This window comes from Amblyomma maculatum, chromosome 3 (genome assembly GCF_055883805.1).
Source record: "Amblyomma maculatum isolate TAMU_Amacu chromosome 3, ASM5588380v1, whole genome shotgun sequence".
Taxonomy (NCBI): domain Eukaryota; kingdom Metazoa; phylum Arthropoda; class Arachnida; order Ixodida; family Ixodidae; genus Amblyomma; species Amblyomma maculatum.
This window is the reverse complement of record NC_139346.1, coordinates 69,363,814-69,378,176: the sequence shown is the minus strand read 5'-3', so window position 1 is coordinate 69,378,176 and position 14,363 is coordinate 69,363,814. Positions and strand designations below refer to the sequence as shown.

General features: G+C 44.5%; 1 protein-coding gene across 1 annotated transcript in view; it reads left to right on the top strand.

The window, feature by feature from the left end:
- Positions 1–14,363, top strand: part of LOC146194933 (monocarboxylate transporter 6-like) — a 32,584-nt gene that overhangs the window by 11,638 nt on the left and 6,583 nt on the right. Inside the window, exons 2-3 of the mRNA XM_084596676.1 lie at positions 8,758–8,901; positions 12,578–12,836. Of these exons, the coding sequence (XP_084452802.1) occupies positions 8,758–8,901; positions 12,578–12,836 (403 nt within the window). The remainder of the gene's footprint in view (positions 1–8,757; positions 8,902–12,577; positions 12,837–14,363) is intronic.

The window sequence follows — 14,363 nt, the reverse complement described above, 5'->3', positions numbered from 1 at the left end:
GATGATATACAGTTCGTGTGGGGCGCCGAGCAACAAGAGGCTTTTGCGGAGCTGCGCAGCCGACTGCAAACAAGCCCTGTTCTTGCGCACTTTCATGAAGACGCTGACACCGAAGTCCACACCGACGCCAGCAATATTGGTCTTGGCGCTGTACTCGTTCAACACCAAGCTGGCGTCGAAAAGGTAATAGCGAATGCCAGCCGCACGCTCTCCCGCGCCGAGACAAACTACTACACTACGGAAAAGGAATGCCTTGCGGTTGTGTGGGCAACCATGAAATTTAGGCCTTACCTCTACGGCCGCTAGTTTAAAGTTGTTACCGATCATCATTCCTTGTGCTGGCTGGCTAACCTCCGCGACCCATCGGGGCGCCTAGCACGATGGAGTCTTCGCGTCCAAGAATTTGAGTACACCATTGTGTATAAATCTGGCCAGAAGCACGAAGATGCTGACGCGCTGTCGCGCGCACCCGTCGGTTTAGTCGATGAGAGCACGGACGATGAGAGCAATTTTCTTGGACTGGTGAGTGCTTCAGACATAATGACCCGACAGCGAGCTGACCCGGACCTTCGACCTGTCATTGACCACCTGCAGGGTCGCGCTGCTGATATCCCTCGGCAATTTGCTCGAAACCTGTCTGCTTTCTGTGTCCGGAATGGCGTTCTATACAAACAGAACTCCAGCACTGTTGACCGAGCGTTCCTCCTCGTAGTGCCAGCCGACCTCCGTGCCGATACCCTTTTTGCTTGCCATGATGAGCCCACCTCCGGCCACTTGGGCTTTGCACGCACACTCGCCCGAGTTCGGCGAGCCTATTATTGGCCTAAACTCGCTGACGCCGTTCATCGCTACGTCAGAGGCTGTCGTGAGTGCAACTTCGAAAGGCGCCACCTCTCAAGCCAGCGGGTTTGCTCCAACCTATTGCGCCTCCCCGAACACCGTTTGACCAAATCGGCATCGACCTTCTGGGCCCATTTCCGCTGACATCGGTCGGTAACAAATGGATTATAGTCGTGACCGATTATCTCACACGGTATGCGGAAACCAAGGCGGTGAAGCGTGGCACGTCATCTGAGATCGCCCAGTTTTTTATGCAGCCGATCGTGTTGCGCCATGGCGCACCGTTCCAAGTAATCACCGATCGAGGCACGGCGTTTACGGCACAACTTATGCACGACGTATTTGAGCTGAGTCACACGAGCCATCGCAAAACCACTGCTTATCACCCACAGACGAATGGCCTCACGGAGAGACTCAATAAAACGATCGCCGACATGATTGCAATGTACGTAGACTCCCAGCACAAGACCTGGGACGAGATTCTCCCGTACGTCACATATGCCTACAACACTGCCATCCAAGAGACTACGCGACTACGCGTTTTACGCCATTTCGCCTGCTCTATGGACGCGACGTTCAGACGATGTTAGATGCCATGCTTCCGTGCTGCACGGATAATCCTCTCATCCCAGACGCTGAGCAGTTTGCTCAGCGCGCCGAGGAAGCACGTCAACTTGCCCGCATCCACATTCAGCAACAGCAGGGAAAGGATACGCGTCGCTACAACCTCCGTCATCGACACGTCACATACCAACCAGGGGAGCAAGTTTAGGTGTGGACACCGGTGCGCCGGCCCGGCTTGTCTGAAAAACTGATGTCGCGATACTTTGGACCTTACAAGGTTCTGCGCCGTGTCACAGAAGTGACATACGAAGTCCTTCCAGCGGGTACTGTGCAGACCTCGCGTCGGCAACCAAGCTCCGAGGTGGTGCACGTTGTCCGCATGAAACCGTATTTCACGCAGCAATGTGCGGTGTACTATGCACTCGTTTAGTTGTGTAGGGCACCGCCTCTGTTTTATATTCGTTTTCTGTACTGACTTGCATCGCCCATCGCTCGCGCCCAGTCTGTGCTTTCGTTTTTTTAGGAGGGGGAGTAATGCCACCTGGTGTCCCAGATGTTTTTAGGTAGCACCTGGAAGTAAGGAGGAGGAGGAAGAACATTTATTTCCGCCGAATATGGTGCAGCAGCCACCTACGAGTCCGCACGCAGGCGTCCGGGGAGGCAGTCTGTCACACCGCGGCCAGAGGACACCCGGCCTCGTCTAGGAGAAGAGGTCTTCAGCCTCGGCCGCCAGGCGGACGGCGAATCGCTGTGTTTTTTCGTCGGAGCTTCTTAGCGTGGTCTCCCATTCATCGCTAGTTTTAATCGCGTTGCGCCCTGGGGCACGAACGCATCTCCATATTATATGATCTAATGTTGCCACGTGGCCGCAAAATTTACAAATTTCGGTTTCTGCACCGTCCCTCTTCCGCCCTCTGGCACTCGTCCAACTCCTCCACAGGGGCGAAAAGAAATTTCGAGCTTGGAGTCTTCTCCAGTCGTACGATTCCTTTTTACTCAGGGATCTAACCGGTGGCGGATATATCCTCCGGTCTTTCTTCAAGTTGTCGGTTACATCCCTAAAGGTACCTATACATTCTTTGGTTTTAGATGTTGTGGAGGCGTCCACAGCACCCCGAGGTAGCGAGGAGCGGGCGAGCATGTGGGCAGCCTCGTTGCCGGCGAGACCGGCGTGTGCTGGGGTCCAGATTATGGTCACGCTTTCGGCGAGAGACGACTCGTTCAGAAGTTTTGCAGCACGATTGCTGACTCTACCCTTGCTAAAATTTCTAACCGCCGCTTTGCTATCGCTGATGACGTGTTTCACGCCTGGTCGTGCAATGGCAATGGCTATTGCAATCTCCTCCGCCTCTACCGGCGGTAGATCTCGATTTCTTTCTATTCCTATGGCGATCCCAGTGTCCAATAGGACGCCGAAGTTGTCTCGCGTGCTGTGCGCGAAACTTTGCCTGCTGGTTGAGCTTCATCCCGTCGTCTTAGTCACATCTAGCCCTGTTGTCCGTGACAATATATATATATATATATATATATATATATATATATATATATATATATAGAGAGAGAGAGAGAGAGAGAGAGAGCGAAGGGTACGCTTCCGACACTTTTTTTTTTTAAGCTAACACCTTTCCTTATCCACCTCCATCCCCCCCCCCTTTTTTCCTTTTTTATTTTTTATTTATTTATTCATTTATATATATATATATTTTTTTCCTACTCCCACTCTTCGGCTGTCGTGGCCAGGAAGAGTGAAAATAGCCCGCATTCTTTCGCAGCAGAGACTATGCATCCAGGCACCTGTGTCAGCGCAGTTCGACAGGTCTCTCCAGCACCTGCGATGCACCTGCGATGGCACACCTGGACATCATCCTTCCCTACTGTATCTGTCTCTTTCCTCTGTCTCCCACGTTTTGTTTTCCTACCCAGGTGTGGTCTATGTCCAAATGCTTAAAAAGCCGCAACACTATCCAAGAAGATTCACTCTTGAGAAAGATCGGTCTCCGATCGAAACGTCGAGTCTAATAAAATGTTTCTTTAAATAAAGCGTACCCTTCGCTCTATTATTTTTTAAGCGGCCAAGTACGTTAAATGTTCTCGCATCCTATATATATATATATATATATATATATATATATATATATATATATATATATATATATATATATATATATATATATATATATAAGCAGATCAATCAAGGGGAAATGAGGGTGCTCGTTATAATACATGAAGGAAAGAAGCCAACAGTCGGCGAGGCCAAGGAAAGCGTTGGGGATGGTATGTTTATGTCTTTTTTTTTTTTTTTAATGTTTACTTCGATAACCACAGAAATTAGTAATGTAATCTGTTTAGAGGAAAGATAATTAGACACAAAGTAGAAGAAAAAAAAAAAACAACGTGCCGATGGTGGGATCCGAACCCACGACCTCCGAATAACGCGTCCGGTGCTCTACCAACTGAGCTACATCGGCCGCTGTCCCCCCTGCTACTTTCTTGTTTATTTATGTTGTCTGTATACGAACCTTGAGATATATATATATATGCTTATTTTTTATAAACCTTTGAAGAAAGCGAGACGTGAGGAAAGAGAGAGTCAATGGCGACTTCCTCGTTTTATTCATCAGATCAGGAAAGCAAATAACCTGCATGCCATGGTGCAGTAGAGGAAGCAGCTAGATTTATGTTCCGTGGTTCCTGTCACGCAACATAACAAGGGTCGGGGATTTTATTTTTTTTTTCTATAAAAGACTCCCGATTACCTGAAGTAGAGGTTCCTTAGAAAATGAATTTTTTTTTTGTTTCAAGACTCAGCCTAGTACGTGCTTTCTTGTCCTCGGTTTCGAAACTTTTTTACACTAGCCATATAGATATGTTAATTGAGAATATTACATCACGGGTTCATTTATTTAGCTATGTAGTGAGAAGTATTTAGAGTAGAATACGCGTACCAAGGCAGTGGTTCAAGCTGAAAATGTTTACTGAAATTTTATTCGTAATATTAGAAATGGTTGCCTCATAAAGTGGTATTGGTAAGGTTTCCAAGGAAGTGTTCACAGCTGGGACTATTGACGATAGTTGTAAATTCACTCCGTTAAAATGAATGAGCCCTCACCGGCAGTTGTTCTACCGAGTCGGTCCTCTGCCAGTAACGCTGGAAGTTCTCGTCGTCCTCGCGGCTGGTTGTAAGGCAAAAGGCTGACCATCAGTTGCACTGTTCTTACTAAATTTGATGACTTCTGTGTCGTGGTTAGTGTTTATAGCCCGACATATTCGACGACGACTGTTATGCCCCAATCGCAAGGCTATATTTTTCGGCCTGTTATTTAAGCTTGATGAGAAACCCAGGAAACGTTGGTGTCAGAGCAGCCAATACTGGCCTCAGTGCAATGGCAATGCAGAAAAGTGAGCGTGGTCGGCTAAAGCAGTGAAGCAATAGACACTAGTGCTGACGTCGTGAAGCCACTTTCCGGAAATCATGCCGTTTTTTGCCTGTTTCTGAACCCACCTGTGAACGAGGATGAATAAGCCACAGCATTCGGATAAGCCGTGTACGCTTAGCGGGGCTCACACTTACAAGGCACTTAGCCTTTCTACGAGCTTTTTTTTTTCTTGGCCAGGTCACCGATATGTGTTTTTATGGCTGCTACACATTCCCTGCAAGGTGGTGTATCACCTTGGCCGCGATACGTTCTCATGTTATTTCCGTGGAAATTATGCTAGTAATTCACTACGATGTCCTGCAGGAAAGGCTTAATAAATATTCATGTTACGATTGACAGGTTTTCTCTTGATGCTGGCATTGTTAGACGGCAAAGGCACTTCCTCGTTGTATTCGTTCGATATGTGCGCTTTATCTCTTATCTCTGCTGCTTCATCGTTGTCAATTCATTTGAATCAGAATTCACCGGAAGTTTATTTTCTCCGGCCGTCAAACCCCGAAATGCACGTGGCATGCTATCTAGCCATGCCTCCACTGCTGACGGCGAGGAAGCGACACAGTGTTGGTAATGATGATGATATCGGGTGAAAAAACATCCGCTACATATATTGTTTAAATTTTACCCTGCAAGTTTTTTAGTTGATGTGGCTTCTCCACAGCTGATGCTACACGCCCAGAACGTTATTTTTCCATGCGTGTGATCGGGAGTAGCGCCGGGGGTAAGTTACAAAGGCAACACAAGTATATTTGGGAGTGGCAGGGGGTGTGCTTGAGGGTTCTCACGATTTATTCTGAAAGTGGCAGTTAAAGGGTCAGGGACAAATTTTTTTTCAATACAGAAAACTGCTTCGTAACCTCCCGAGTGGCTATTAAGACTAGAGCTTTGTTGCGTACGTGTGAAGTTTAATGTGATGAAGCCAGAGTGACTGCTGGCTTTATAATACGGTGTTGTATGTAAATAGCGTTTTTTTTTTTGTACAAATTGTCGATTTCGTTATGATGAAATTTTATTTCTGAAAGCCAGGATATAAAGAAAAGAGAGTCATTACTCTTCTTGAAAAGCGAAACACTTCTGTCATTTCCCATGTGTCTACAGTTTTATTAAACTTTTGTTTTCCTTTATTCGCGAATTTGTAGCTTTTATCGTGTTCCCCGTGTAAGTAAATTGTAGGAACGGCTACGGCTGGGTTGCTCATCTAGAGTCCGATGCGGTTTTTATAACAATCTCTAATTTTTCCTGGCGTGTTCGTTGACAGAACGCCCTGATCGTTCAACATATAATTTTCTACATAGAGGGACGATATGGTAGCCACCACTCGTGGCACGTCGTATCCGCAAGGATTTGTGCATTTCTTCCCAGAGCTGGAGGTCGGGGCGCCATGAGAGCTGACGCTGGGCGCATCTTGGCCAATTAAATTGGCGTTTAAAAGTCCATGGGAATCTCACTTTTGTTACCAAACCGCTTTCAGATCATGCGACCTTTACAAAAATGAGCATTGACAAAGAGTTGAGAGACTGCGCAATTTGTAGAGTTAACAGTTTCTTAACAGTTAACAGGTCAGCAGGTGGGAACGAAATGGTTATTTACCTTTCGTCAATAGCGTAGTTGCTGACTAACATTTGTCTAATGTCTGTTAACCATAGATTTATGTAACTAAATTCATATAGTTTCAACAGGGATGTGGCTGGGCGAGTTGGTTATTCATTGTCAGAGAAAGAGCGCTATAGCTGACGACGGACCAGGAAGAAGAGGACACTCACATATATGTGTGTGCCCTCCCCGCAAGTGTATGTCCTCCTCGCATATATGTGTGTCCTTCTCTTCGTGGTCCATCGTCTGCTATAGCGTTTTTTCTCTGACAATTCATATAGATGTTGGCTAACAAGCGTGTAAATTTTGTTAATTATGGACTGACAGGCTGAAATACACGAATGATCGAGATTAAGAAATTCTCATCAAGACCTTATTTCATAGCTTGACTACATTAGCGTTTTTCTTGCTACTGATTTTGCAGTTGCATCCTTTAATGCTTTTTTGCTGATGACAGTTTGCTTCCATGTTTATTTCATTTTACCTTTTTAGCAGAAAACATGAAAAGCAGATTGCCAGTAATAACCATTGTCTAGGCTTTCTGGCATTTCACTTGCCCAAAAAATAATAGAATATGTTTTAATTCGCTAGCTTTTAACAAGTAATCATCATTTATTATGCTGAAGAAAAATGAAGCTCCCGAGGAGACGGCTCTATATACGCACGCATAGGCCGTCTAGCGCCGCCCAGCAGACAATTTTACTATCATGTAATTAACATAACAGATGCGCCATTTTCGATAAATCTCATCATGAAAAATTATTTGGTACTACTGCCGTTTGTCTACGGCTACTTGCTACAGAATTACAACCCCCTTAATAAATGTCCCAAATCAAAATCTGGACGTTTGAGGGGATGCGCTGGTCCAGGATTCGATCACTACTTCAATATGTTTGGGTTTGAACAAGTAACTTGAAGTATTCAATGCTCCTATATTATTTAAATGCAGTTTTATTTATATGCCCCAAGCCATAACATTGTTTTCAAACCAAATTAGGTTTACAACTGTTTCGGGTGGGTAGCTCGTGTGGTCGGAGTATATATAGCGGAACGAATGCATTTATATATCGTGACCTAGAATGGCTTTATCGTTCTAATAAGAAATATGTAAGGGTACTAAGGCGAGGTTTATGGACACAACTCATTTGAGAGGCCGCCATCTTAGATTTGGGATCCCGAATCTATGCCGCCATTTCAACCCATGACGTCACAGCCACGTGGTTCTGCTTCCAATCGCTATATTGATCGATGACGTCATCATCTACCCTCAAAGGGCCGCCATCTTGAATTTCTTGGACTTAAAAGGTTTTCATGCCAATCGACTCGCTTTGCGCCGGACATGCAAATAATTTTCGCTGTCCAGAGCCTCCAACATCAAGAACAGCCTACTAACTATTTAGCCAGGCTGCACCAGAAGCCTCCAGCTAGCCGTAGCTCCTCATGCAGAGAACGCATCCACCATTGTGTCAGCAATAAAAAAAGATGGTTGATCAGTCCATTCTTATATAAATTTATTCATCTGCAGAAATGTCACTAGGTTACAACTGCACAAGAGCTAACGTAAGCAGGATTGATAGTTCCTTGATTTTTTGTGCACAGTTAACGCCTCAGTTACAACGTATCAACTCAATGACTGTAGTACACGCCGTCAGCAACTTGGTTGCTTATACAGCAAGGTTGATATTTTGTGTGCAGTCAGCAACTACCATACGACTTGTAAACTCAACAACTTGAATTTTGACATAATGGTAAGTGATGTATTGACAACCTGTGCTAGGTCAATACCTTTTATACAACTCTTTTTTCAAAAAAATTAGTAAATTAGTCAACGATTTGGTGTACCAATATTCCATAGGTATTGAAAAGATATCAACAACATGGTGTGTCATTTTATTGGAACATTTGCTGACTGACTCTATATAAGTAAACAACATGAGCACATATTTTACACAGCCATTTTTGAAGGGGAGACTTTGTTCACGCCGCAGATCCCGCGGAAAAATTAGATCTACCCATACGCGAAAGTTCCTCCATGTTACCATCTTTATTGCAGGTTTCAAGTCCAACTTGTACGCAATAACCAACGTGTCTTAAATTGCGTACAGGTGAACTGGCAGTGTGTGAGCGAGCATTTATAAAAGGTAACTTATCGTTAGGCCTTGGGCAAATTGAGATTTACCTCCTCAATGTTTACTACGTTACTCACGTTTGACTCTGGGTTAAAAATAACAGGACTGTTTGTTAAACATTCATTGCAGTCAAACTGCAGTTAACGCTTAACTATTCGCGTTGCAAACATCTTGTGATTTGTCGCATGCCATCCCAGGTCTCCTAGTGGCGGTTTTCTTCGAGCACGTCAACCCAACGAAGGTGATGACAGTTGGCAGCATCCTCGCCTGGGTGGGCGTCATGGCCTCTGCGCTAGCACCCACCATTGTCTGGATGTCTCTCACGCTCGGTGTTACTCACGGTGAGGTCTACTCGGCCGCGACAACTATTATTTCGTAGATAAGCGAAAATGGATAGGGACATAAAAGAAAGCTAAAAGAATTGTGGCTCTGGTTTTCGCGCATACTCAAGCAAGAATAGCACGTATGAACGAAGATCTGAAAAGCATGTTCCATTCTAAGCCCAAAACACCAACAGCATGCACGAAGAGCTTGAAAAATAGTTTTGCAATCAAGCGCCAATTATTCAGAAGCACGACAAAACGGTTTTATCTCCAATAAACGTTGAATTAAAAGGTCTTGCCCGTCCACAGCAAAGGTTTTTCTCATTTTGAAACATTTAATAACAGCAGATAATTAAAATAGGCTCATAGAGCCGTGTTCTCTCTTTTCGTTCTGCGTTTTATGCAGATCGCCTTTACCTAAAGCTCGTTCAAGTGTTTTCATTATATAAAGTTGGTCTGCGCTCAACTGCCACTATTTGATCTAAAGTACGTAGGCGGCAGCGACTTTCATTAACAATCGGACACACTTTGGCACAACAACGTAGAGAAGACGGAGTGTTAAAAGATAGTTTATTAGCAAAAACAGATGCCCAAGTATTGCCGAAAATGGCGAAATGATGCGCTACGGCATTCAATTAAAAGGTCATTCTTGGTATTGCATCAACAGCCAAGTAATTAAAAAACAGCCATTTGTTACGCGCCCCTTCTGTACAGCTGCATCTTACAAGCTAGGAGAAACGATTATTGCAAGCTCCCAAAATGCCTGTTTGAACATCTAAGGTATACATTTTGCGTAACTGTTTTGTCACTGACGGCTATCAAGAAGCTTGCCTTGCAGGCCTGTTACGTGAGTGTATCGACCTTTATGAGCATATAACATCGACGGGCAGTTGCAATGCAGTCTCAACTACTAAAGGCTGACGACCACTTCTCAAAATGATGAAAGCAGTTGATAACTGGGTGTTTGGGCCTCAATATTACTGAAACATCTCACATCGATGCGAAAAGTCGAGCAGATAATAATGAGGTTTTGATACAGTGAAGCAACTGTCTGAAATCGCAAGTCTATTTCCACCTGTGGCTAAACCCTTAACAGATGAACGATCAGTTAACACGTAAAACTCTCACAGCACTATGGCTCAAAGGTTCTGTGTGAATGCCTGAACGCGAAATGGGCGAAGGGCAACGATGACAGCACAGATTCGCAATTTACAGTGTGATGTTATCAAACTGACGAGCAGTGCATCTCTTTTTTTTGCGCATATTAGGAAACGAAATAGTAAAAAAAAATATTTGTCTATAAGAAGCGTTTAGCGCCATCCAAGAGATCTGGAGCTATCTTGCGAGCTCCCTGGCATACTTTTATTGTGCCTCCAGTGCCAGTAACAATTAAGGCCGCCTAGATGTTTTCGAAACTACGTGCGAGAATGAAGTCGCCGCTGCTCAGGTGTCGTTGTGATGATAGCCGGTGATCGCGGCTGTAATATATTTAAAGACTTTTCCTATTTTTCAACTGCAGGCTGTCACCGAAACATTGCTCCATTCGGTGGAAAAACTTCATTTATGAAGCCGGAGCCCTTGGGACAAAAAATGTACCTAATATTCTCCATCGTGAAGCAGCCGCCATGGCCCGTATTGACCCACGTGTTTGGTTTTTCAATCTAGTGCCCTAACATTGAGACATCGCTGAGGGGGTGCTTCAGGTACTCTAAAAATAACAAAAGAAGCAAAAGGGAAACGGTTTGGGTGGTTTATCGGATTTAACTTCACAAAGCGGCCAAGGCTAATAAAGACGCTGAAGTAGCACTCCGGAGATTTCAACAACCTAGGATTCTTTAACATGCGCTGAAATGGCACAGCACACGGGTACCTAGCTTTTTGTATCCATCAAAAAGCGGCGCTGCGACCGGGAATTGATTCCGCGTCTTGGGCATAGAGTCGAACGACGCACCACGGCACCGCCGGGACGGTGGAACAAGGCAACTTAAACCAAAATCAGATAACGAAGTGCGTTCTTGATGTTCCACCGGGCCGGAGATAAACAAATCGCCTCTGCGGCACGCCTTGTACCATTCAGATATTTTCCTGAACGTACATTTTCAGTGGATATTCTTAAAATATTGCTTCTCAGATCATTGATAGCGGACGCATCTTATAAAGTGCAAACGACATTGAATTAAAGTTTATAAAGCTAATAATGCACAGGACTTCGTGAATAACAGCCGACGCAGCGACTCCTCTTCCGTATATGCAGTCATGCACAAAATTTTGCGAGACATCACAGCGCCTTTCCAATGCAACGTATGCGGCATTAGGCGGTGAAAAGCGTGCGTTAAGGCTGCGCTGGGCGATGACTAGGCGACGACTAGACGCATGCGCGTCTTATATGCGTCCGCTTGTCTTCCTGACTCCTCCCATTGCGTGAATCGCTGATAACCGTGCGCTTGCAGTTTAGTGGTCTCTTGCCCCTGCAGACGCTACTCGAGCCACGCGGTCAAGTGCTAGTACGCAGCCAGCTGACAGCGATAACAGGGCCCGCTTACTGGGTCTACTGTCGCTCTATTTCCTTTTATAAAAGACGTAAAGCATGGTCTGTTTTTTTTCTTTTGCTTACCATTTCTAACTTCTTGCTCACGATAGGGGCATCTTTTCCTCAAACTCCATCATGAGGAAATCGTCTTCTCAACAAAGAAACCTGAACCACATGGACCAAACTTAGAGCGGTAGCATGTATCGCAATCAATGCATAGTTGTCATGCCGACTTAAACTTTAAAAAGCGAAAGAATTCTTTGCCCTTAGCAAATGCATATTTGTCGAAATGTAAAACTAGGAACGAGAAACAAACACTTTCTAGGCATCGCTTTCTAAACAACGCGTCGCCATCATCTGGCGGCGCGCAGAGCTCGAAATCCGCATTGCTTGAACAGCGTCAGCAGCGAAAAGCGACTAACGACACAAAAGAGCGAAATAAGAAGCTCTTCAGGCAAAATAAGCGACTAGAGAGGCAAGGGGAATTACATATAGGTCGCGCATACGCATGTAGCACTTAGAATATTTACCCCCCGCCTCGCGGCTGTGTGTAAATTAAACCGCATGACAGTGAATCCCTCCTCGGTCTGAAATGTTTAAATGGCTAAGGCAGCGCCACGTCAATTGGAATTCTGTAAAAGTACACTGCTATTCGAGCTTTCACAGCTTCGATTACTGATCCCTGCTTAATGATCGTGTTTTGGGGAGGTAAATTGTAGAAATCGTCGTGCGCTGAGATTTTAGGTGCAACATAGAGTATCCTGGATATTCTGTAATGTACGGCTTCTCATCTACAAGGTGGAGCCAATAAAAGTGCGGTATTTAAAAGTTGCGTTTTTGGAACCTAATTTTTCCAGCAAGCAAGAAAAAGCAAAAACGGTTTGTCCTTCTTTGGAATATTTATAGACAAATATTTTCTTCAAGCTATTCCAAAGCCATTCAATAACACTAATTAAAGCACATTTGTTTGTCCTTGTGAATTTTCTTTTAATTTAGGCTTATGTTCTGTGCCTTCGTTCTGAGCCCCGTTAGAACCGATTGCACAGTTGTTCATCTCTAAGCTATCTCTCACGACTCGCGTGTTCATTAGTGTCAAACACAATGAGCGGCAACACACTTTACTTTTAAATAATATGCTTATCTTTACCTCAACTATACTTTCAGGATTGGGCATCGGCCTGGTGTTTAGCGCCCTACAAGTATTCCTGAGCCAACACTTTAGCAAATATCGCGGAACGGCTCACGGTATCATGTATGCGGGAGCAGCTGCGTCGGCCATGGTGTTTCCCTACCTGCTGGAGTACAAGATTAAAGTCCTTGGCTTCCGCATGACCTTCGTCGTCTTCGGCCTGGTGCTTGTCAACCTCACCGTCATTGCACTCCTCATGAACAAAAAATCATGGGCCACCGGCGTTGCGATGAGGCAAGCTCGACAGCGCTATTTTTGATATTCCATATTCGTAGTCGAGTCTTCATAGTGTTGGTTTAATGTTAAGGTGACAGCAGTTTCTTGAACATATATGTAATCTGCATATTGTGCACGTTACGTTTACGTCATCCAGTTGAGTATATTTGTAATTATTTTTGAAATGGTGTTGTGCGAAGATAAGTAAATTTCTTACGGTCTGCAAGAGGTTTAAAAGTTTACAACAGGGGTCAGTTAGGGCGCACTACATTTAAGGAATACGCCTACTGTATATTAATTGTAGTTACCTCGGATTCAAACCATGCGATTCAAATAGCTTCGCAGTAAAAATGAAGCAGTCGGCATTTCACAGGTTGATTATGACTGCTCATTGATGCTTTAGAAGTAAAAATATTATACTTCTTACCCGCAGCGGTGGCTCAGTGCCTATGACATTCAACTTCTCGTGTCAAACTTGCAGGTTCTGCCCCGTGCTCACTGGCTACCTTTCGCTACATAATATATCCAAACACCATGTGATGTGCGAAAATTAGATGTAATTTTACTTTCATACATATTAGTGTGCAACTTGTAACAAGGGTGTATAGAAATCGACGTCCTCAATTACGACATCTGTCAAAGCACGGGTTATGCTTTGGGATGGTGAAACCCGCAGTTGGCAGCTAGCATTTTGTCTGTACTCTACAAAGTAGGGCTGAAATTTGACGTCAAAAAGCCTTCACATTAGACTGTATATGATTGAGTGAGCAAAGAACAGGTCTACAAATATTAGACACGCAGATAACCACCTCACTGGTGAGCGATAATATGAGTTAATTGCATCTCATGTATGGAAACACGAAGAAGAAATGAGCGTGGGCACTGCATATGTTGCTGAACCCAAACGAGCGATGGTCGTTCGAGACATCAAATGCGATTTCATAGAAACGATAACGTAGATGGTTAATAGACAACAACCTAGGTGGGCGAGATCAGTAAGTTGTACAACAAAAGCGGGCATTCATTAGGTTATTCTCTGCTTAATCGAGAAGTTACGAAAAAGGCTCTTTATACCGCACATGAAGCAATTGGTTTGATAACAAAGATGCAGACGATGTTAATATTTAATATAGTCCCAGCTGGTGATGATTAGAACGGAGGCACAGTTTTGTCGCCACCTGCGTTGAAATAAAATGGAATATAGATTAGCTCGCGCACCATGCATAGAGAAATACTGGGTGTAGCGTTACAAAGTTGGTTTGAAAAAAAAAACTGCCCAAATTACAATTTAAATCATGCCTATCCGCATTTTTTATTGTACCTCTGCTTTCAAACAACGCTGTTTTGAGTTGACGGTCACCGGCTTCTGTGACTCCGCTGCATTCGCTTCCCGGTTTTAATGAAGTCGCGGTCGCTGCTCTGGGAGTCTGACAGATGAAACTCTGCGGCGGTTTGCTTCTCAGAATGCGTTAAAAACGTTCATAGTATTCGCAGAGGTTGGAAGAATCTGATCACTTATTGGCCTGTCGTGACGGTACATCGCGC